We start from the raw sequence: 26,484 nt of genomic DNA, 5'->3' as shown, positions 1-26,484 counted from the left end.
CTCTTCTCCTTCTTTTTCTCCCTCCTCCTCATCCTCCTCCTCGTTCTTCTCCTTCGACTTATCCTTCTTTTTCTTCTTCCTCCTCCTCCTTCTTCTTCTCCTTCTTCAACTGGTTCTTTTTATCCTTCTGATGCTTCTTCTTCTTCAGTCTAATGCTGCCATGTATATTGAGTTTGGGGAGTTATATGACAATGACAATGACAATTTATTCCGAATGACACGAGAACACAGGTAGCTTCAGGCGCACATTGTCATCGCGCGCTCGACACACCCCCCGCACACCCCCAGTTGTACAGCTGGTCATGCATGACAAACAAGGTCTGTGAATTAGACTACAGATGGGCGCGGTCGATCATTCATCGGGTCCGGTCAGCTCAGCGTGGTCCTCCAGCGATTGTCCTGAATCCTGAATGTATTGTCCAAGCAGGTAGTTACTAGGCCAAACAACATGTGCTCCAGCCCATGGTTGAACCATGGTTGAACTCACAATAATAAATAATCGTCATCTATTCTTACGATAGCCAGCCGCTTTCAGTTTCACTGCTTGTTTTTCGTCGCGATAGCGTTGACTTACGTTACGTGCATGTGCTTTATGCGTGCATGCATGATCAGAATAACTGACCTGGTACTGGTTGCACCGCGCTCTGTTCTGGTGACATTTGTTTTCATTTAGACTAATCATTGAACTTGAGTAACGTTCAATTTGGAATTCATTTCGTTGAGCTCTACTTGCTGACCAACATGGCCGAAGCCAGGAGTGCTGCGGATGAGACGGAGCCTAAAGTGGACTACTTTACCAGCACGAGGGAGAATACCTGGGAAAGTAGATTCGAGAAATACAAGCGGAGCTCGGTCAGAAATCTATACCGAACTCGGTGCGTAATAATTCTTCTATACAAATTTGTTATCCTGGTGATGTATATAATTCATTACTTATTCTGAATTCTGTGTTAAAAAAACTCACCACACACATGTGTGGATAAATAACGCTGTATTAGAAGTGAAAATGAGGCTAGTTTCAGCCTACTAGTAGAGTATTACAAGCCTAACTATACAGGCCTATATATACAGCCTAAATATATTGGGGGAGGGGGGGTACTCACATACATGTATTATTACAAACAGGGATGTGCCGCTCTAATGCCTAATGGGTATCTGTTGCACACAAAAATCTCTAATCATGGGTCCCATTTTTAAAGATGAAGACCAGTTATGGTCATGCAATTGCATGGAATTGCATGGAATTGATCAGAAAGGTTGATCATCTAGCATAATTTGGTGTGTACTGCAAGGTTCTGGAATCATCAAAATGATAAGAAATTTGGCCCAGTCTTTGTAACTGTACACAAAAAGATGTATATGGGTCTATGCGACACGTACGTTATATCTATCAGGTCCAAATAGATATAATAATATACCAAATATATCAATTAGTAAGCGGTTTCCCAGCAAAATTTGTATGATTACGTATTGGTCAAAACACATTCTTTCACATGATCAAGTTTCCAATTCATTTTTTGAGAGGGGGGCATTTCCAAAACTGGTCTTTACCTTTAACATAAACACCCTAGGCCCCAAACATTTGAAAAATGGGCTTTTCCTCAAGAAAAATCTGCTAAAATGACCCTTAAACATGGGTAGGGGATGAACGTGATATTAGTGGAGATAATGATAACATTGGTGGTGGGGGTGATGATGGTGATGATTGTGATAATGAAAATATTGATGATCATCATGATTCTGATTACAACTTTACAAAGATGATGATGGTGGTGGTTCCATTTATGATGAAAATGATGGTGTTATTTACCATTTATGACCATTTTCTTCTTTAAAGATAAAGTTGAGTTCTGGTCATGTGATTGCATTGTGAAAAAACGGCGTGGAATCTATCAGAAAAGGTTGATCATCTAGTATATAAGTATTCATGTGTATTGCAAGGTTCTGGAATCATCAAAATGATAAGAAATTTGGCCAAATCTTGGCAAAGTTACAAGCACTGTACACAGAATGATGTACACGAACACATGGCGAAAAAAACCTACCCCCGAGTTTTACGATGTTTCATTTCGTATTTAGAATATGAAGGCATTTAAAGAGCCATGCTTTTCCGGGAACATGTTTAATCTGATGTTCTTCCACCCTTGCATAATCACAATTATAACGCTCACAAATTATTTTTTACCTCATCCCAGAACTCAACCTTCTCTTTAAGTTTAAACCGTCTTATTTAATAATAGAAAGCTGCAATAATTATGCCTGGGCTCACAGTATGAATCTTTCAGTTAACCCCATTTCAAGGATTTCATTTTGATGACAAAATGATCATGAAGGAAGGGATAAAAGGGAGCTTTTATTTTATTTCTTCTTCTCTTCATCTCCTTTTAGGAATCTGATCATGAATGGTCTGTGGCCTACTTCTCCCTGGAACCTGTGCATCGCCATTATATCCATCTCCTTTATCATGATGATCAACATCTCGTTCCTTCAGCCCATCCATGATGCCCTGTGGAGGGTGGCCAGCTCTCTCAACATATGTGAAGGTATTGATTGAACTAATAGTTGTTAACCAATTGACCACTGAAGGCCATTTACCCCATAGGCTTTAATACAGGAGCCAGTTGGTTCCCAAATGCAATTGGTTGATACACATACCAGTAGTCAGGATTTTAGCAAGGAGGGGATTTTAATTTTTTTTAAATCGCGCCGAAAATTTCACAACAACTCAGCCAGCTGCTGAATTAAGCGTGGGGGGAGGGGGAGGGGGAAGGGGGGGGGGGGGGGCTAAGAGGACTTTTTTTTTTAGGAGGGGGGGGGGGGTTCCAAAATTTGGCCGATCAATATTTGGTTTCGTAGGGGGGGGGGGTAAGGACAGCTTTTTTTTGGTCACCTATTACCACAATTTAAAAAAAAAAAAAAAAATTAAAGGTTTTTTTCTCCTTCAAAACACACAACAACAAAAAAGGTAAAGGGGAGGGGGTTCAACCCCCAACCCCCCCCCTGCATACGCGCCTGCATGTAGTATACAAATTTAATGTATACACCGTCTTGAGAGGTTCTGGTTAAAACTATGGGCACGAGGAGTCATCCCAATGGCAATAGTACTATTGGAGCCACCGAGGCCCATAGTTTGTACCAGTACCTCAAAAAGAAGGCAGAGTATATTTGTTTTTATCCTCCATCAAAAATGTATAATCAAGCAGAATAACTCAACTGCAGTAGTGCAGCGCAGTTAATTAGACTGCGGCACAGCGTAGTTTGCACGCTCACTGAATTTTCAACTCCCAAAGAGTACTCCCAAATAGTACTTTTTCAGAGCAACCTTAAAATGGTTGTAATATTTCTGGTCACTTGAAGAACTCTCAAACAATCAAAAACCAATAAATCTTTGATGCAGATCATGCAGGATATTATAAAATGTTCTTTTTTTGTTATCCAACCTTGATGCTGATGTACTATTGTATTATACATAAATGTATTATGTACTTTAATATGTGCATTGTGCAGTCTATGTATTCAATATTGAACGACCTTGAGAGGGGTACAAGGGATTTGGGGTTCAAGCTGGGCTCAAAGTTTAAAGGTACATGTTCAAACTACATACCAATTGTTCTGGTTAATTCAGAACTCATCATGCTTATAAATGATGTAATATTGCAAATGTGAATAATTGTTATTGTAGTATTTTACAAGTCCCACATCACATCCAATGATCCAAATGATCAATTTAGAACCGATTTCATTGAAATCTAAGCCGGCTCTAGGTGTAATAATATTATGGAAGCATTGAAGTATTGCAATTGGCAAGATAATTGTATAGAATCTAGATCAGCCATGACACGTACAATGACTTTCCAACCACCATTGTAAATAATACCTCAGTCACATCGGCAAACCGACAGACTGGAGGCCAACTCCAAAACGAAATAATTTGGGGCCGCTAGGGGTAATGTCATTGTCTGTTCAGTCTGTAGATGGTTTTGGCCCTGTTTCATAAAACCTGATGTGAGATACGAACTTGGTTTAAACTCAATAAACAATTTACATGTACATACTACATAACAACAAAGTAAATTAGAGGGAGCAACAAAAAAAGACCCAGACGGTTCATACTCTTCTGTATTAAAGATAAACATGAGTTCTGGTAAAAAAAGAAAATGAATTCTCACAGAATCAAACGAAACTTACACAGAATGTTCAAGATTACAAATAAATGTCATTTGCTAAACAATTTTGGTAGAAAATGTATACTGGCTAAGGAATAGTGTATACTGATACAGGAAATCAATAAGCGAGTTCGTAATTAGGATTTGCGCATGGGCAGATAAAGGTCTAGGTCATACTGTACATGTACGTTCCCAAATAGTAAAACCAGCGAGACGAATTCTGGTATCGTGCTCATGAAAGTTATGTAATCAGTACTCTCTTATGCACCGACAGTACATTTATCTGATACACAGGTGGAAGTATTCTTCTCAAGAGGCAAACAAAAGGTATTCATGAAGCACCTCCATCACTTCGGCAGTGATTATTCTAAAATGCACGTGGGACGTTTCCATCGTGTAAAAGATCTGTGGATATTTGGGGGTCATGCATTCCTAAGCTATTTACGAACTGGCTAATTATTGTCAGCCTGTCAGGCCTGACACCATTCGTGTAGTCCATCTCTCTGTGTACAGTGCTTATTACTTTACAAAGACTGGGCCAAATGTATTATGATTTTGATGACTCCAGAACCTTGCAGTACACACCAATACTTACATGCTACATGATAATTTTTTTGTGATCCATTCCAAACCTTTTCTTTCACAATGCAATCGCATGACCGTACTCAACTTTATCTTTAACCTACATTACTTAACATTTAGTAACCTTCAATTTTATTTGCTCAAGATAAACGAAGGGTATAGCATTCAATTCAATCTTTGCCCCCCCCCCCCCCTCCGCCAAAATCCTTGAGTAGTTATATGAATTATGACATTGATGTGAACCCATTCTTACACAGTTGAGCATTTCCATCAAGTCAGCAAAATATACATAGAACCAAAGGTAATGTTTGTGTTAATTGAGAGCTTAGGCAAATACAAATATTTTGAACAGAGGCATGACTGCGTTCCACATGACTGTAGGCCTACCCACAGGACGTTGAGATGATATAATCTTTAAAAATGTACATAGCAACAAAGTTAATTCGAGAGCCTACAGTACATTCTTTTCTTTATTAAATTTACATCATTCAAAATGTTCTAACTCACAATTTTATTTGCTCAAGATAAATGAAGGTTTAGTAGTCAATTCAATCTTTGCCCCCTCCCCCCACCCCCTAAAACAAAAAATCGTCAGTAGTTAATATAATTCATGACATTCATGTGAACCCATTGTTTAACATTTGAGCATTTTCATTTGAGTCAACAACTTATGTAGATCCAAAGGTCATGTTTGCCTCAATTGAGAGCTTTGGCAAATACAAACATTGTGAAAAGAGGAATGACTGCGTTCTACGTGACTGTGCCCACTGGACATTGAAATGATATAATCTTCAAAAAATAAATTATTTGTCTGGCATATTTTTAGACACCCACATATTAGGTATAAAATATTCAATTGAACGTTGAAGAAGCCTAGCCTACATGTACATGTGTGTGTTATGAACTTCATGTGGCAAACTTGAGCGCAGATTGCATTCTATTTTTGCTTTTTAAGTGTGCCTTAAGATGGGAAGTGGTGTGTGTAAGATCACAGTATGAAGAAGATGAAATATTCAACTTAAAATCATGTTGTGTACTGATATAATATAGATAGGGACATTAGGGGGAAAATGGGAGAGAATTTTGAGCAGTTTGAGCAGAAATGATGTAAAATTTCTATGATATATATTATATTTATGTTGATGAGCACTCAAATTATCAGCTCCATGGCATCAGTCATGTGGGTTCGTGTAGATTCTTCCTCTGCAATTCAACATTACAAGTCAGGACTGACTAATGCTGACTTCAAGATAATGTCGGCAAAACTTGATTTGTTAGCTTCTTAAACAAAGTGAAACCCAGTCATTGTTCCAATGCATGCCCGATGGTAAAGTCTCTGTTTTGGTTAAGTGATTTTGTTTCTGTTTATGAAAATCGTTTGTAAATATTGTGATTTCTTTTCATTTTCCAATAAAAATCAATTAAAAAAAAAAAAAAATTCTGTAAACGAAAGTGTCAAATTGAAAATGAATAGTGCCATGGACGGTCGGAACATTTGACCACATCACTGAACTAGTACTTACCGGTATACATTTAGGATTACCAAACAATCATCTTATGGGACAACGCAACTTAATACATGTACATGTAGGTTTAATATGTGGTCAAGTCTAACCGAGGGATGGAGCTAATTACGGAAATCTCGTTATCTAGTTCTGATTAAACTATAAGATCAAGATTTAGATAATTCTTCTTTACATGGAATATGTTTTATCAGCGACATGTACATGAGGATATGTACATTACTCCATACCCACACACCTCTTACACACACTTCACAATGCAAATATAACCCATTCATAGTAGTATCAGTATGTTGACTTTAGACTAGTGTCTCATTGATAAAAATATATCTTGGAGTTAAAGCAAAGTGTGTCATCATGGTTATGTAACCAGGGTTGGTCAACAACATTGTGAAGATGACCTTGTATCTGCTCATCTTCTTCTTAAAAAAAGAAATGTTTTAGAATTTTTTTTTGTAGGGTAATTCTGCTTCTAAGTTATATTTAAATGGCATTCATATAAGGCCATGTAAAAAAAATATACATGTTTAGCGTCCCCGCCTGCTTCCTTTTGGGGGGCCACCTATTTTTTTTTTTTTTTTTGAATTTTTTTTTTGAAAATTTTTTTTTTAAAGAAAAAAAACATGAAAAACACTGCTCAAATGGATCTATTTCTGATTTTAAAAAAAAGAAGAAAAAAAAGGGCCTCCTCCTTCCTATTTTTCGAAAAAACAGGACGCTAAACATGTTTTTTTTTTTTATTTGGCCTAAGATCATTCTTGCCATTTTAGGGTGCAATGTGTAATGTTTACCCTATGGTATGGCCTTTATCAGTTTATTACATTAAAAAGTGATAATCTCTTGGTGTGAACTGTGAACATTGACTGATCAATGGTTCTGTCTGATATCACATGGTTACATGATGTTTGATGTTTTAGATGAAATAAATAAGGGGAAAAAAGATTTTTGTACGGGACACATTACGACATAGAATCGTCCTTTACGTTGTAGCTTGACAAAACGGGTTTGCAGAAAATCAGTTTTTTTTACATGCAGTCTATTGAGATAAAGAGTTGCTATGGTTAACCAGCTATTGCTGTCCTAATATGGCATAGAGTAGCCCTTATCACCTGTTATATATGTCTAGCAGCTTACAACAGGAAATAGACATACTGTAATCACTGACCTCTGCAAGGCAATTGGTTTCCACTTCAATTGAAGTCTATCGTTTTATGCACAAAAATCTGCACTGGGCTGTGACCAGGGACATGACCAATCGATAGACATTATGCATTCCAAGTGGGGAAAATCTCAAGTTCTAGGAAACGTGTTGTTTTATTACTGGTAGCCTATTTTTCAAACGAGAATTGCAAATCGGTCGATTGTAGTCTAGAAACATTGTTTGAAAGCTAAAGAAATATCAGTCTTGAGAGGGAGACAACATAAAGAGTTTATACAATTTCATCACTTTAGACTCGATTTCAACCGTGCCAACGACCATGGATATTATAAAATCACATATGCTTTGAATGTTAATTTGAACCAAATTCATGACCCCAAAGAATTCAACATGGCTCATGCAGTGCATACAAGATACCTCTTGTGTATTAAGCAAATTTATATACATTACCCAGGGACTTATCCCAAGTCCCTGCATTACCGTAATCAACAGTGTATAAACTGCCCTCGTGTTTTAACCGCACCCCTCTTTTTCTTTTTTTTGCTGACTCTGTCGGCAGCAAGCCAAGTCCGTGTTAAAAAACCCACGCGGGAAGGCCTTTCATTTAACTGAGAGGTGAAGCTGAATGTGTATAAGATCATTAATGTAAATTAAAAAACTGTAGAGGACCTAGGACAGAACCTTGTGGTACGCCGTCGCCATGTAATAGAAGAAAAATTGGAGGAATTAGTATTATAAACTACATATTGAAATCTATCAGAAAGATTACTTTCAAACCAAGATGACAGACAAATTTGAGTGTTGTTCTAGTTTCCGAGAGGTGAGTCAACACACCGATTACTGAGCTGGGAGACATTGCCAGGCATAGCGCCAGGTGGAGGGGCATAAATCGAAACTTTAATTATTTTTTTTTTGGTGTACCGTGTATAAGACGCACCCCAAAAAAGCAAAAAAAGTGGCAAAAAAAGTGTGGTTAATACACCCTTAATTACGTGTACACAATACAAGTCATGGTTGAAACAACAATATGCCGACATGTTGACCACAGACTGTTTAACTCAATTTGATTGTCATACATGTACAATAACATTTTACATAGAGAGCCAACTCAATTACAATACAAGCCACACCTTAGCACCTCCCCTCCTCAGGAATAAGATGATAAGATTTAAACAATCTCTCAGTCATTGCGGAATTGTATTCTGGTTGTAAGTACATGTACATGTCGGTGTAAAAGTGCTGGTACTTACATGTACATGTATATCAATTATGATTGAAGATGTATTGCAGCCATGAAATACACAAAGAGTTCATATCGATTACATTAAGGGAGAGAATTAAAGTAATTTCCAGCTCAATAGCCTCAAGTTAAAGGTAATACAAAGTTTTGGTATGATGTCATGAATTTGGTTCAAATGGCCATGTGGAAGCATATGCGATTTTACAATATTTACTGATCGTTATCACGGTTGAAATAAAGTCTAAAGCGATGAAATTGTAAATATTAAACACTTTAGTTGTGTAGCTCCCTCTCAAGACTGATATTGCTTTATATTTGAAATTTACCAGGAGCACCGGTAAATTTTGATTTTTCAATTTGCTCAAAAGCTGAAGTGTTTTAGGGGCTAATTTTTTTGTGCTTATAATAATACATCCACAGGGGCATCCAAATATATCAAAATTTTAAAGAATTACTATCCATCCAATTTTCAAAATTTCAAAAACTTTGCATTACCTTTAAAATATTAATGTACATTTATACCTATACCACACCGCAAAGCACCCTTTCGATGTAAGCCTGTAGAAAGAGGGTGTAAGCATGTACTGTCTATTAAGTGATTTATCATGTAAAGTCTACACTGTATATGTACACTTGTGTTACATCTTTTTTTATCACACTTAATTTAAATTTATGAATTCATACATGTATAGTTTAGTAGTTTACATTTCCGATAAGACAGACAATTTATTTAGTCTTATCTTTTGAGAGACATAATTTGGTGTGAACTTACCTTTTTTGACATGTGTGCACTAGCAATCTAATACTGATAAGCTGCCAATCCATTACTGATAATGTGGCTTTCATCGACGAAAATTAAAATTGAAATATCTCAAATGTACAAATAAGGATGATAAGAGTAGACTGCAGCATAATCAGCCCTGGTGGAGATTTGTATGATAAAAATTAGAACTGAATATCTCATGTAAATGATGTGAAATATATGTGTAGATATAACAAGCACTTGTATAATCAGTATTCAGTTCAGATTTTGCAATCTATTTGATTTGTATAAAGCAGTCCGGTTGTAGGCTTTCCTGCTTATAGAGCATTCACTATGAATATGACAGACAAAGAAAGCGGACAAAATATACAGTTCCTCAGGTAGATAAAGGAACATTCCTTCACTGCTATTATGTAAAAACGTGAATACAAATGCATGTGACACCTGTTCTACACATTTTTACATAATAGCAGTGAAGGGATGTTCCTTTGTCTACATGTACCTGAGGAACTGTATATTTTGTCCGCTTTCTTTGTCAGTCATGTTCTTAGTGATTATTAAGAGCTTCTTGTTTTATTAGATGTGAACTCATTGCCTCTCACAGAAATAGAATAATCCTCTTACAGAAGTAGAAAAGCTGTCTGGACAAAAATGAAGAGGTTTGGGTTGTAGCTCTGTGATTTTTAAACATTTGAAGTGTACTTTTTAGACTCATTGTCAGACACTATCGAGTAACTGACTGACTTCTTTTTTTCCTTGGTAATAACATACATAGAATAGCTGTATAGGGTACATGAGCATTTGTACACATCAATAACCCACTTCTTGTAATGGCCAAAATTTAGATGATTGAACCTTTGGCATCTTTGCGCAGCACAAACCATATGACCTTACGGTACATTTTCTACGCATAATTGTTGAAACGCGTTGCGAAAACTCCTAATGGTCAACGTATATAATTCCACAGAGAGGCAATTACCAGTGCTAATTAATCTTTTCAGGGGAGTTTTTAGTTGGAATTGTCTCTTGTTTAGGTCTAGCCTTTGAACAAGGCCACATGTCTGATAGACGCCGAGCGACTAAAAAGAGACTAATCGCGAAAGCCCTAATGAACGACAGAGCGAGAATCACAGCCAGTTAGCCTTTGGTAATCTGGTTTGGATTTCTTATGTTAACCTGTGTTTCCGACTGGAATTCTCTAGTGAAATGGTAGCGTTGAATCACTGAACGTATCCTCGCATTACGTCAGCATGTAGTATCCATCACACACACACACGTAAGCAAAACGTATTTACGTCTTTTACCTTTTCTCACATGTTTTGATAATGAACGAATCACGAACGAAGCCAACTGGGGGATAGCCGTTATGAATGATACTATGAATAATTCATGCGGAGCGGTAATATCTAGATTGCAAAAGGCTCTCGTGGCAGTCGCGCGTTCACCCCGGGTATCTAGACTCATCTCAGCCACTTAGCCAGAGTCACGAGGCCTTGTCAAAAGGCTAGTTTAGGTCAGGAGTCACACAAGTTTATATTTTCATCCTGCAAAAGGGTCACACCGCCTGTAAGACTCATTTGGAGCCGTCCTGCCCCATGGTCAGGCCTGACCAGGCTCATGTTAGTGTCAAGCCATGTTTAAAGGTACCATGTCCCATTGCAGGCCAACAAAATGAAAAGGTTTAATTCCAACGGCATTTGAAAGGCAATATTTATTTAGAACTTCCCTTAAAAACTTCCCTTAAAATAAAAGGGTTTAAAAATGGCTTTTAGTGGGAAAATAATGACCATTGGATGTCAAAACGACCTTAGTGATTGCAATCACCTAAGTAATAGTCTGAATTTTCAGACCCTTGTACCTTGTGACCCTGGTATTAGGCCTAAAATAAAAACTTGTTGTATTGCCCTTTGGGTGCCAAAACATGGGTCGGTCGATCGGAAAAGCTGTCATTTTTTTAAACTTCTTTTTTGTCGCCCTCTTTTTTGGCCAATATTTTTCAGATTTGAATGTTATTGTTTTTGTTTTTTCTTCTTGTTTCCCCGCCCTCTTTTGGCTGATATTTCTCAGTTTTTTTAGTGCTTTAATACATCGTCGTCATTCCATTGATATCTTTTTCATCTCATAATTATCCATGGTTTCACGAGTGAGAATTTTGAAATAATTTGATTATGCATTTATATCCCATTTAAACAAATAAAATACATGTTATATTATTCATTAATTTTAAAAAAATCTAAAAAACGGTAAAAAAAACTTTTTTTAAATGCCGACCGTAGATTTTGAGATTTCTGGTTCGGTCGCAAAGGGCAATACAACAAGTTTTTATTTTAGGCCTTATGGTCCTACGTTTTTTGCTGCACAAAGATTCAATCAGTTTAATTTTGGCCATATCAAGTTTGCAGTAGTTGGTTATTGAAGTACCTGCTACAGCTCATTTTATGTATGTTATCATTAAAGAAAAAAGATGTCAGTCTGTCAATCAATAGTGTATAACAGTGAAGTCTAGAAGTTAAACAGGTTTCCTTGCATAATTTGGATATTAGGACACTGCTAATGTTTGAATTTCACAGATACATGTGGGACATACATGACATATTCATAATTCCTGCAAATTTTTACAGAATCTGATGTTGGCTGCAAAAGGGACATAGTATCTGAAGGGTTGCTTGCTTTAAAGTGTGAAATAATGTTCCATTTTTTTTCCTCCTTTAAAAAATGTTGTATATTTTTCTTCTTACAGGTCTGCCAGAGTTCACTCAGGTGGCCATTGTCTCAACAACAGTGGGCGTGGTCTACTTCATCTTACTGATCCACTTTAGACGTCTCCTCATGAGAGTGCTACTCAAGTACAGAAGATGGATGTGTAAGTTCATCAAAGGCTTTCCTATGTTATTCATGTTTAAACTTTTGAAAGGACATTAGGAAATATTCTTGAGACGGAGTCTTATAAAACAAGAGTTTGATTTCGATGATAAAAATTGATGATGATGTTGATAGTGATGGTGATGATAAGGAGGAGGAAGAGGATGATGACTTTAGGCAGAGAATCATGAGGATGACGAGGATTTTGGGTCTGAATATTAAAGGTCAGAATAATTATTATGATGATGATATTGAGTAATAGCAGTGGTAATAATGATGTTTGGATGTTGTCAGTGTCAAACCAGATACTGCTTCCATCGCCACTCATAGACTATTTGCCTCGACTGCTCATGTCAGGCCAGTGATGATGATGATAATGATAATGAAAATGACAATAATGGCATCATATTTCCTGAATCTTCAGATGAGCCCCCTCGTCAGCTGAGTAATACCACCAAAGTGTGGGGACTCATCCTCCGAATGATCTGTAGCCGTCACCCAACGACCTACAGCCAGCAGATGTGCCTTCCGCGACAGCCCGTGCCTGCCCTAGAAACAACCATTGCCAAGTTCCTGGAATCTGTCGAACATTTGATAGATGAGGAAGAGTTCGAGAAGCTTAAATGTCAAGCCAAGGTAAGTTTGTGGTTGGATACATGAAAGGAAATAGGGCACAACCTTATTTAGGTATTTTGGACAAATCTAATATTTCAAGGAAACAGGAAATATATGAATATGCATGAAGATGAAAACGTTCTGTTGTTTAAACCTTGTTTTTCTTCCCTTGATATCGGTAACTCAAATTTGGACTTGCTTTCTTCATTTAATGTATTCAATTGCTATCTTGGTGCATATGAGAAATATCAATTCATGGAATTTATTGTAAACTCAGAAACTGTTATATACAGCAACCGCTTGTGCAGAAATCTTTATGACTTGCTAAAATGATATTGGTCCAGTTCTAGTACTTCTCTTATTTGATATCTCACACAATTATCTCACAAAATCATTTATCACATGAAAGATTGCCACAATCAACAATTCAATTCAATCAAAATTCTTCTGGGGAATAGCAATTTGTTGGCGCTTTTAGTTAGTGCACAGAGTGGAAATAATAAAATTAATTGCTGACAATTTAAAGAGGGAAGAACTGATTGAATTAGAAAATATATAGGTGTCAAATTTGTTTGATGAATTACTATTTTTGTGTACAATATTTTGATTAGATTTTGCGATTGTTTTTCTCACATTGATTGATTTGATAAAAATGTTTATATTTTTCAAACTATGATGGAGTGGAAATGAAAAGATTAATCATTGACAATTTAAAGAGGAAAAACTGATTGAGTTAGAAAATAAGAAAACTGAACTAATATGGGTTAGAGCCCTAAGCAGTTGTTGCTAGTGCAAATATCAGATTACCGTCTTGTTAGTTGATTAAATCGCTCTTTCTGCTCCTAGGCATTTGAAGCTGGTGATGGCCCCAAGATGCAGAAACTACTCCAGTTGAAATCCTGGTGGGCCTCAAACTACGTCACTGATTGGTGGTATGTTTCTCTACCTCTCACAAGCTCAACTCTAATCTTACCATATGTTTTTATGTCATGATGCAAACAAAATGAAAATGCCCATCTTATACGGCTGAAGTATTCAAATGAGAATGTATCCCTTAAGGAAATTGTAAAAAGAGAGATAGCTAGAACTAGCTACACATTTTCACTTATGATATTGACGACCAGTAAATATGAGATGATAAAAAAAAGCAGTTTCTCATATTTTTGTTTTTGGCGCTTTGACTGTTTGCCATTCATTCAATGTGGTTATTATTGCATCAAATTCTGAATGGGACTTACTTTTCTGATGGTAAAGTAGCAAATTAAAGGGATAGTTGAGTTTTGTTTCCAGACGGCAAATGCCTTCAAAGTGCATGGTTATTGCTCTATACGATCATACCAATTCAGCTCCACTTTCAAATAAATACAGTGACCGTTTATTAATTAATTAATTAATAATAACAATACATATGGGCGGCTGGTTGTGCGTAATATAACCAACACGAAAGGGCCAACAAAAAAGCCAACATCGGCATTACAACGTACAAGGCGCTATTTCATTTTTTCAACGGCTGATTCAAATTATTGAATATTTGTGGTGGTACACAAATATTATAAATTGTTATATTTATGGATATTTCAGCTGTCTCTGAACCGATTTTGATCAAACAAAGATGATTTTTGTCATTTAAATTGTATGTTCTTTCAAATTTGACACTCAGTTTTTTCATTATCTCACAAAATAATTATTTTGTGTAGCGCCCTCTGCAACAGAACTCAACTATCCCTTTAAGCTGAAATTCTGTCATTTGCTTTCAGGGAGAAGTATGTGTACCTGTCCAGTCGAGAGGCCATCCCGATGTACTCCAACTACTACTGCCTGGATTTCTGTAACTTCCAACCTACTCTTAATCAAGCAGCAAGGTACGTGTACAGTGTTGCAATGAACATTCACAAAATAGATTTGTTAAAAGTGTAAAAACAAAATGGTTTTAGTGATTACTCCGAACAAGAACGAGCACCTTGCTATATACAATTTTTGTTCAATTAAAACAAAAAATGATGATAGTGTAATTATCTTTCTTTCTCTTATTTTCATTGTTTGTCTCCCTCTACATGTCTTTCACTTTCTTTCTCTATTTTTATCCTCCATCATCTTTTTAAAAATCTTTGTCTCCTTTAGACTACATGTACATGTATGTATGCTCTTTCATTCTAAATCTTTTTAATCCCCTTCTATCTATCTCCTTGACCCTTTTTTGTGTCAACAACATTATATTCCGGTACGCATATCATACATATAGTAATCTTCAAAAGTCAGTTGTTTGTTTTCATTCTATGTCTCATTGCTCCTCTAAGCATGGCAATATCTTGTATATCAAACACCAAATACCTGGTTCATTTTCAGGAAGACAATTCTAGCTATTCAGAGCTCAGTATTAATCTAATTTTCTTGTTAAGTCTTTTGGATGCAATATTCTCTCCATGGTGTGGTAAGGAGTAATAAACTAAACCATGGTCTTGGTGTCTTTGACAGATCTGCAATGGTTATCCATCGTGAGATGCTTTTCAAGATGGAGTTGGAAAGAGAGAAGCTACAGCCTATCTGGGTTAGGAACACCATCCCTATGTGTATGAGCCAGTATGAAAGATGCCTATCAACTACCAGGTGCGTTTCCATGGTTACCAACTCTGTCATCTACTGGGTTCCATAGCAACCACCCAATTAAATATATAGTAATTGATAATGATGGTGCTATTACCTATTAGGGGAGTGAAAAAGCATTTGGTGTATATGAAATTGTCAGATATTCTTACAAATTAACGAAAAGAATTGAAATGGCAATGAAAAATGTCTTCATGTTAATTATGCTATTGTTCACTTTACAAGTTCTACCGTATGAATTTCTGCTGAAAGTGGTCATATTTATAGTCTGCCATGTTATAATTTCTTCTATAAATGTTTATTTTTTTTAACATATTTGTTTTTAATTGCAGGATACCTGGGGAGGAATGCGATGAAATTGTTCATTATGATCTATCCAAGGTACGTGTATGGCAATAAATAATAAATTGATGACAGTTTGGGTTTATTTGGTAAAAATCAAGTAAAAGTTTAATATTTCATGGTAAATGTAATAATGCAATGTGATAAACATACACCTTTTAGTTCGTGGAAGAGTGAGATAGTTGTTTTTTTTTTGTTAAAAACTATTTGAATGAAGAGTAGTACAATGCAAAATACCCTTTTTGTTTTCTGTGAGGGGTATTATTTAAAGTAAACAACATTATTGACGCTCTTACCATACAAGGTATGGTGTAGAATGGATAGATGGATAGATTAATACAAAATCTACAACATGTACTTCTGGTACATTATGCAGACCTGCCAACCAGTACGATTTAGTCGTATTTAGTACGATTTTTAGAAGCAAATACGACAGTACGATTTTCCTTAATAAAATACGATTTAAAAAAAAAAAAATTTAATTAATATTTTGTGTGTGCGTCCGCCATTTTCAATGGCAAAATGTCCATTCTGTCCTGTAAAGTATCCTACAAGTATCTCACATCGACAATTTGGGGATGTTCATTGGTTCATCGAACACACCAGTCATGACAAAATCATATTCAACCAATGATCAATAAAAAAAATTCTTCCTGTAGGTAGAAACTGTAAGAGGCAGTGATCCGCGTAAAAATCCATGTTTATTTTCAAGAATACAACTTTTGTCAGTAAAATACAACTTTCGTGACTAAAGAATACAGTTTTTGAACTCCAGAGGTTGGCAGGTCTGCATTATGTTATGAAGAAAAAAGAAACATACTTTTTTAGAAGTGTATGAAAGTCTCCATTACCTTCTCTTTATATGCCTTTTTGGTTGAAAGATCACCTCATCATGTATATGTTCAAGATATTGAGCAAATTATATATATCACATGCATTATGATGAGTTGGAATTTTTTTTAATGTTTTGATTTTTAATCTCAATCTTGTGAAATAGAGGTATTTCAAATATACCAATATGTGTGTGGTACATCTACAGATGTACACTAGCTATATTCATTTACAAGGCAATGATAATACCATATTTGTTCTTGTCTTTTCTTATTGATTTATCAATTTTGAATAAAGGAATTCATTTTTGTCATTTTAATTGTTTATACAGCATGTTGTGGTCTTCAGGAAGGGTTTGTATTACAAGGTAGACACCCATAACAGCCAAGGCAAGCTAATCTCAGCCTTCGCTATTCAGAAACAAATAGAATGGATCATTGAAGATGCAGATAAGAGAGAAGGTGAGGATAACTTAACAGGACTGCATTTAATCCACCTGTCTATACATTCATCCAATCACCCATCTATCTATCTATCCAATCTATCCATCCACCCATCTATTCATCCATCCATCCATCCATTTATCTGTCAATCTATCCACCCATCTATCCCTCCATCTATCCATCAATCCATCCATCCATCTATTTAACCATCCACCTATCCATCACCTCCATCTATCCATCCATTCATCCATCGTTCTATCTATTCACCCATCCATTCATCAGTTCATCTTTCTATCAATCCGTCCATCCATCTATCCATCCATCTATCCATCTATCCATCCATCCATCTATCACCCCCATATGTCCATCCATCCATCTAGACAGTGAAAGTGGATATGTAAATCCTCTTTGTCATTCATGATATTTGCAATATTTTGAGAGCAACAAGCATACTCTTTAATATATATACGCATCCGCTAGGAAGACCGTGTTTGACACACCCAAACGAAAATTGCCAATGAATAAATTTATTTTCTGAGTCCTTAACTTGTGAACTAGACATTTGTAAAAAGTGAAGTCTAGGCTCAGTTTGTCACAGAAACAAAGCTTTTATACTTGGTTTAGTACAGTCAGAGTGCAGCCATATGAAACTGGGTGTTTCAGAAGGCATGCAAGGACATGAAAAATAGTATATAGAAAATGAGAAAAAAAAGGACAATTCTGATGTAATGCAAAGTGTTTGCCTGATAAATGTTGGATTTTATCGAATATAATGCAATAACGATGATTTTTGTTTTGTTTTGTTACCTCTTTGCCAGTGTATATTGGATGATGTAGTCAATGCAGATTTTAATTGTATACAATTTGTAGTATAATCAAAAATTATTTTATTGTGAATTACCAACTCCCATTTTGTTATGTGTCTATTCACAAAGAGCCATTTCAAGCAGTATTATTTATATACACAGATGCATCCCTAGAAATCTGTGTTAAGAATTAAAGACACAGTGGTTTGCAACTATTGTATGAGTAAAGCCTCAATCCCTTTAAGATGTAGCATATAGAAAACTTGCTCTGTAGTTCATTTTTTGCTTTTGATTTTGTCAGCGTCGATTTGTGAATTTTAAAAGATGATTTCCATCATTTTATTCCTGGTGACAGATTCTGAAGAGGCAAAGGCTGGCTATTACCTTGCCTCACTGACTACGATGAAGCGCAATGAATGGTTTAAGATTCGCAGACATTGGTTTGGATCGGGCGTTAATGCACAGTCATTGGAGATTCTGGAATCCTCCATATTCTTGGTAAGTATTATCATGCTTATAATGTGTACACTTGAGCATTCATGAAGATTTTATTTGCTCCTTTGAAAATAGTATTCTATTTTGTTGTGGTAGTGTAAATCATACACCAGTTTTAAATCTTAAATCTGAACTTACATTTACCATGGTCAGCTACCGGATATTTAAATTAGTACAAATTCATTTTTATACAACCCATGTATTTATCCTTCGGTGGAACCCATTTTTAGAATCTTTTCTTTTTGTTTTGTTTTGTTGGTATGTAAGTTCTGTTTAGTCCCGTTCCAGTTTGGTACTGTTGAATAAGTCAAAACAGCTTTGTGTGATTTAGTTAGATCATTATGGCAGTACTAAATCTTTAAATTGATAATGTTAGGATGTTAGGACATATTAGGATCTAGAGTTAGTATGTTCATGAACGTGGAACTTTTTGATTGGGCTACAAAATGCAGAAATTATCTGTCAGAGTTCATTTTGATATACTTTCACATGCACCAATATTACCAAAAATTATGAATTTTAAAGCTCCAGATATTTACTATGCTATGACAATTTGCTATGCTACTTTAAAAAAGTACTTAGGAAAAATAGAATAATATGAGCTTTTTGATTCACTGTGTTTACTTCATCATATCTTCCCGAATCAGTTGAGCCTTGAAACCACAAGTTGGCCTGACATGAGCAGTCGAGGCAAGTACTCTATGAGTGGCGATGGAAGCAGTATCTGGTTTGACAAGTGTTTTCACATTCTGGTCTTTGCCGACGGCAAAATCGGTGCCAACATTGAGCATTCTTGGGGCGACGGCCTCGTCACGGCTCACATGTTTGAGTACTCACTCATGGAAGAGTAAGCCTTTACTTGCTTTTAGTTTGGCTTGTTTTAGTCTGATTCTTGAATTATATGGGAATTGAAAGTTGCACACCATTTTAAAGCGTAACTTTATTTCTGTAATAATAATGATGAAAATGTGATTCTTGTGACCCCTTTACCTCAATAGTGAATGCAAGAATTTTAGGAATTTCTGTTTGATGCTAACTCTTTGTCTGTTTTGGTCAACTCATTCACCAAACGGTGGATTGCCACAGTCGACTTCTGTCACACAAACAGTGTATATGGAATGGAGCATATACTCTTGTACCTACATGTATGTGGCAGTCTGGGCAATCATTCTGCAGCGAATTAAGAGTTAATTCTACATGTCTGGCTATAATAGTTGATTTTACATGAAAAGGAGAGATTCCTTAAATATTATTAATATGTTTCACTCGTCCATCACCATATTTATCACCTTTTTATATCTTCTCCTCATCCTCCGTCTTAGGCACTTAGATCCTAGTCTGTACACACCTGAAGGCAGTTGTGCCCCACCCAAAGACAGAGCCAGTCGTACAGGCCATGAGCCTCAGCCTATGGTATGGGAGGTGGACAATATACTAAGCAAGATTATCTTGGAAGCCAAGGACATACATGTTAAGGTATAAAAATGGGTTTGATTTGATATGATTTGATTGAATTTGAGTTTATGTAACTTGATTTGATTTGTTATCTTTTGATTTGATTTGACTTGATATGATTTGATTTGATATGATTTGCTAAAATATATATAATATGACTTGATTTGATTTGATTTGACTTGATATGATTTGATTTAATATGATTTGCTAAAATATATATAATATGACTTGATTTGATTTGATTTGACTTGATATGATTTGATTTGATATGATTTGCTAAAATATATATAATATGACTTGATTTGATTTGATTTGATTTGATTCTATGTATTTTGATGCAATGTGACGTGACATGACGTGAAATGATGTGATTTTTTTAAACAAAGAAAGCCAAATCCAACTCTGCTTGTTTACAGCAGAGCCTTTCAGCAGTAAAAATACAAGAAATAAAATTCAAATTTGAATTCAGTAATAAATACATATTGTATAACAAAACATACTGACATTTTTTCTTTCAGAAAGTCGCCGATATTGACCATGTTGTTGTGTATACTGATGACTGCGGGAAAGGATTCATGAAGACTGTCAAGGTAAGCCATAGTTTTCCTGTACCGTAAATCTCCGTGTATAAGGCGCACCTGTGTATAAGGTGCACCCCTATTTTGTTTTGTTGCCGAGAACCCACATGGGGAAGGACTTTCATTTAACATTGAGGTGCAGTTGAAGGTGTCGATTTGTGCTTGTGAACTTGTCACAAATAAAAGTAACAATGTCGTTTTTAGAAGAATGTGTAAGATCATTAATGTAAATTAAAAACAGTAGAGTACCTAGGATAGAACCTTGTGGTATGCCATGTTATAGAAGAAAATTTGAGGAATTATTATTATAAACTACATATTGAGATCTATTAGAAAGATTACTTTCAAACCAAGATGATAGACAAATTTGAGTGTTGTTTTAGTTTCCAAGTGGTGAGTCAACACACAGATTAATGAGCTGGGAGACATTGCCAGGCATAGCGCCGGACATAAATCGAAACTTCAAAAAGACGCACCCTTGTTTTTCTTTTTTTTTCGGCGGCAAAAAAGTGTGCCTTATACACAGAGATTTACGGTACTTTGAATGAGACCCCATATCTCTCTGTAGGCATTCTACTTTTGTCAGAGTATTCAAGGTAGTGATATATGTGAAGGTGCCATCATGTATTTACTTCCCTCTCAATTTACCGGGTATATTTAATTGGGGGGCAAGAGTCATAATCTTCTTAAAATTCATCTGACAAACATGTTTTGATGAGGTTGAATGTAACATGAAATATTACTGTTTTCCAAGCTCATCTGGGTAACACCTTTTGCAGTTAACAACATTAGCTATCAAAGGGTTCAGAGTAATTTTGATGTTGGCCGTGTTTCTTGGGAACTATTCAGTTAAAATGTATCTCCCACTGATTGGAATGTTGTCATCCTTCTGGGCCCCATTTCACAAAACTTGTCATCAGAGACTGACAAATGACGGTTTTTGTTATAAGCTAGTGAAATCCTTGCTTCTGATTGGTTATCAGCAGACTTGTCACTGATTTTTGTCATTTGTCGTTGAAAAAAGGCTTTGTGAAACGGGTCCCAGGTGTATCATCTGTGGAGAGCCAGAAAGGCATTCATTCTCTGTTGGAATGTATGTGTTCCTCTAGGTCCAAACAGACAAGAGCGATGTTGTAATTATTGGAATATTAAACATTAATGTACATTATCCCTTTCCTTGGTTTCTTTTTCTTTTTCTAGTTGAGTCCAGATGGTTTTATCCAAGCTGCCCTTCAGCTGGCGTACTACCGAGACTCTGCTGGAAAGCATGCTCTGACCTACGAGTCTTGCGCCCTCAGACTTTACCGAGAGGGTAGGACTGAGACGGTCCGATCATTCTCCAAAGAATGCAAGGAATATGTCCTGTGAGTTACCTTCTTAAAGTCGTCTGACTATATCTTCTTACATATAAGCTATAAAGAAATTGTGACTTTCAATCAAGTATATCTTACATATTGGTCCATATAATGTATCGATGAACATTAATCAATTATGTCCATGTTAAATATCTCACATAAAATTTGTTGTAACGAAGGTACTTTACCCACCTGATGATTTACCTGTTTGCTGAAAGCTTTAAAGCCCATCTGCACTAGTTTGGCCAGGAGGGTTTATACCTCCCTGCGTGGTCACTGGCAGGTGGTTATCTCATCAAATAAGCTCATCATCATTGTTTGCTATGTAGAGGGCGCAAGTAGCTACCAGTAGTGCAGTCCCGTTTTAAGAAATCAGCCATGAATCTTTCATTGATGGGCATGATGGTTCATTTGATTAGAGAGTATGGGCCATGATTACACATGTGTACAATGCTCCTGGGGCAGAATGCCTCACCTGTAAATTATCAATCAGTGGATTTTGAAGATATCGTCGGCCGGCTGACAGAAGGGCGTTAGCACGTGAGCGACTCGAAAACTACTTTTCGAATTATTCGCATTTGAAGATTTATTTTATATTTAAACTGCTCTCCGTCCCAAAAATTGGTTTTAAACTTGAAAGACTAATAGAAATGTTAAAGTAGAACACGACCACAATTTTTTTTGGAAATAAGTCAGTTTTATAAAAAGTTTGAGGCGATTTAGTGCAAACGCCCTTATGCTTAACGTTTCATTTTTTACCTGAAATTCGAGCCAACGCCCTTCTGCCACCCAGGCGACGATATTCTTATTTCAAGGGCTATGTTTTGTTACATTTTAGTGGGCTCTGTGTTTCATTGCAAGTCTATTTCTGTACTTTCATTTTGGATGGTCCTCTCTTTCCGCTTGACAACGGTCACATTTCAGATCAATGCCATGAATGTACACTAAAAAATATTTGATCTGAAATAGGCATCAAATTACATGTGTATTGTGTACAGCTTAAAATGAAGTAGTGTATACTCGTCCTTCCACAAACTATATGTTTATATAACCAAACAAAAGTTAGGTTCAGCGAAAACGAAGGAATTCAGACTTTTGTAAATTTTACTTCATTAATTTCATTTCTTTATCGTATATTTCTACCTGAGTAATTCGTTTGCCCAGTACATTTTGACAAATGAAATTATCTCTCCTCGTAGAGCCATGGAAAATGAGAAGATGAGTAAGAAAGAGAAACAGATGTACCTTGAACGATCAATCGCCAAACATCAAGAGATGTTCCGTGGCTGTATGAATGCTGAGGGAGTGGATAGACATCTCTTTGCTCTCTTTGTGGCATGCAAAGGATCTAACCTGGTAAGTTTATCACATTTGATATTTTGAATTTATATTTTAAGTAAAAAATTAGAAAAGACGACATTTTAGTGATATCAACTTTCAAATTTGATAATTCTGATTTATTATTGTGTCTGAGTTTTCTCATAGTTTCATTGAAATTTGTAGTGCTTTTACTGCTTCCATTACAAGCCACATTTCTACGAAGGTTTATTTTACATTTGTAGTTACTTCATTAAAGATTGGAAAGTACCCAAGTTGCCCTACGATTAACTATTTAATTGACTCTTTATTACAGGAATGTGACTTTTTGAAGCATGCCCTCACACTCCCATGGACGCTTTCAACGAGCCAGATTCCTCAGAATCAGATTCTAGGTCGGGTCAATGTCAATGCTCCAGGATACAAAGACAAGGTCGGTGTCGATAGCATATGACTTACAATAAGCGAGTTCGTAAATAGCTTTGGACCGCATGACCCCAAAATATCCACAGATCTTAGACACGATGGATACTTCCCACGTGTGCATTTTAGAATAATCACTGCCAAAGTGATAGAGGTGCTTCATGAATACCTTTTGTTTGCCACTTGAAAAAAAATACTTCCACCTGTGTATCAGATAAATGTACTGTTGGTACATAAATGAATACTGATTACATAACTATCATGAGCACGATCAGAGTATTTGTCTCAATGGTTTTACAATTTGGGTACGAATGACCTTTATCAGCCCATGCGCAAATCCTAATTACGAACTCGCTTATTCAGAAGTGTTTTTTTTTTTTTTTTTTAATTTCCAATTTTTTCTTTCATAGTGCTCCATGTCATAAAAGCCCTATCCTTTTCTACTGCATTGTTCCTTTAATTTGTCTTCTAATACAGTTTCAGTTAGAAGGATCTATCCTCGTTTTAAATGTATGATGGTCATGATTTATGGAGATCTGATGATTATTGGCAGCATATGGTCTGTTGATGACATCATGCAAGACGAAATCGCAAGAAATGTGATATAGATGTATTTGTTTACTTTGGGGGGGGGGGGGGGGATACAAAAGACTGAAAATACTGTTGTTATGCATTTATGTTGACAATAAAATAGCTTTGACAAAAGTGATTAACCTCTCGTATAGACAGAGTGGTAGAGATTACCAATATGATATTCATGGTTTCATGTTATACTTTGTAATTGTAGAGGAATATACTAATCCCACACAGAGATAATTCTTGTTTCTTTTCATCTTGCAGGCCTGTCCAGGAGGAGGCTTTGCCCCTGTATCGGACCAGGGCTACGGCATCGCTTACATGATTCCAGAGGATACCCGCATCTTCTTTCACGTTTCTTCTAAACACTCCTGCCCCACCACCAACTCACAGAGATATGTCAATCATCTATTGCAAGTCCTCGCTGACATGAAAGCGCTGTTTGAGTAACATTTCTTGCTCAATCTGTCGGGGCCCTCTCTCATAAAGCTTAATTAGTTTACAGTGACTGTTATGATGATACAGTCAAACCTGTCTATAGCGACCGCCCAAGGGAAACACAAAAAGTGGTCTTTGTAGACAGGTTCCTTTAGTACATGTTTCAATAAGAAACCATTTTAAAGGGAAACAACAAATGTGGTCCTTGTAGACAGGTGGTCTTTGTAGACAGGTGGTCACTAAAGCAGGTTTGACTGTAATAATAATAATTGGTTATGTTCATAGCGCACCTGTTCACCATGCAAGGTGCTCAAGGCGCTCCAGTATTACCCAGGCTCTGCTAGGCTACCGATAAGCTACTGAAATAATTGCATTTGATTTGCTGAGAGCAAATATGTCATAGAATGATTTGTTGAGCTCAAGCTTTATGAAACATGGCCTCGGTGAGTGAAAGAATGTGAATCAGCAGAGATATAGGGGTACAAGTCTAGCTGAATGAAATAAAGTAAATGGCATTGCTGTCGTGTTTTGACACCTACCTGTAAGTTAAGACATCTCCATTACCTTTTGAAATACGTTTGTGCCATAGCAAAAGCTGCATATAGGTGACTTTAATTAAGGTTGGTAAAATGCTTATCTTTCGAAAATTTGGTGTACTTTCAGAAAAATGGGTTCTGTACATTGTGGAGTCCTAATATGGAATGTTGTTATTTCTTTGTGACCTTATCTGTAGTAGATTTATCTTTTTTTTGTCTACATGCATTGTCATGCAGTATATAACATGCATGTTGGCAAAGTGAACCAACTGAAGTTATCAATCTTGTTAAAGGTATAGACAAGTTCTGGTCATGTGATTGCATTGTGAAAGAAACATGGAATCTATCAGAAAAGATTGATCATCTAGCAAATAAGTATTGATGTGTATTGCAAGGTTCTGGAATCATCAAAAATCAACAGGGTACATGTTTAATACACTTGTGTGTCACAAAAAAACTATCTGCAAACATGTCTGGTGTCAGGTATTGACAGTTACGGTGTAATCAATTTAAGAAACATATTGCCACCAAGATTCCAAAGGCAGATTTTAAATCATCATTCATTTCATTATGTCTCGTTACAAACAGTGTTCCATGCTTTTTTTTTTTAATTTTATTTTTTATAATTTTAATTTTAAATTTTAATTCCACGACTAAAGCATTGTACGGGTTTACAAAATACCAAAGTAAACTTTTTTGACTAGCTGAAACTAGCTGTAAATACCTACAGGCATATCATAGAGAAATTTGTAAAGTGTTTGTTTTTTGGTTGCAATATAATTTCACCTTGAACCAGCATTTTTACAATAAGAATAACCTCTGGGAATATGTATTGGTATGCTGCAAAGTAAATTAGGTAGTGTTTTTAAAATGATGATATGAAATATAAATTCCGTATTGGAAGGGCACATTCAACATGTAGCTGTAAATGTCCATAAATGTATGAGCTTGTTAACATTTAGATTTATAGGGGAGGAGGACTAATGTCTGTTGCACACGAAGTGTCATTTTGATTACATCATTATCTGCGCCAAACAACCCCATGAAGGCAATTACCTCATACGCCAGTAATTCATGGCTATTGGTGAACTGTTCATTTTCCAAATAATTTGACGGTTGATGTCACCCCCCCCCCCCCCTCCCCCCCCTCATATGGCACATTATAAAAGACTTTGCCAGTCGCTTACGCAAAATGTCGGGCAAATAATGGCTAATACCATACTATGATTATAGAACTGTGCTTATACTGGATACATGTACATGTGCATGGTCAAGGTTTTCTGTTGCAGCTACTAAACTCCCACTAAAGTAACATTCCTCCCCCCCCCCCCCCCCCCCCCCCCCCCCCCCCGCCATCCCCTGCCATCCCCTCAGG

At 36.3% G+C, this 26,484-nt stretch overlaps 1 protein-coding gene across 1 annotated transcript; it reads left to right on the top strand.

Moving 5' to 3' along the window:
* Nucleotides 1-343: 343 nt before the first annotated feature.
* LOC577934 (carnitine O-palmitoyltransferase 1, liver isoform) lies at nucleotides 344-24,750 on the top strand. Its single transcript, XM_030972386.1, has 17 exons — nucleotides 344-875; nucleotides 2,389-2,543; nucleotides 12,174-12,296; nucleotides 12,720-12,931; nucleotides 13,757-13,842; nucleotides 14,668-14,772; nucleotides 15,386-15,517; nucleotides 15,847-15,895; nucleotides 17,019-17,148; nucleotides 18,292-18,434; nucleotides 19,079-19,278; nucleotides 19,754-19,907; nucleotides 20,405-20,476; nucleotides 21,665-21,828; nucleotides 23,019-23,175; nucleotides 23,453-23,569; nucleotides 24,400-24,750. Exons 1-17 carry the CDS (start codon nucleotides 742-744, stop codon nucleotides 24,583-24,585), a joined length of 2,319 nt encoding a protein of 772 aa, XP_030828246.1. The 5' UTR covers nucleotides 344-741; the 3' UTR covers nucleotides 24,586-24,750.
* The last annotated feature ends 1,734 nt before the right edge of the window (nucleotides 24,751-26,484 follow it).

This window comes from Strongylocentrotus purpuratus, unplaced genomic scaffold (genome assembly GCF_000002235.5).
Source record: "Strongylocentrotus purpuratus isolate Spur 01 unplaced genomic scaffold, Spur_5.0 spur5_scaffold_6, whole genome shotgun sequence".
Classification (NCBI taxonomy): Eukaryota; Metazoa; Echinodermata; class Echinoidea; order Camarodonta; family Strongylocentrotidae; genus Strongylocentrotus; species Strongylocentrotus purpuratus.
This window is presented reverse-complemented; position numbering and strand designations above follow the sequence as displayed.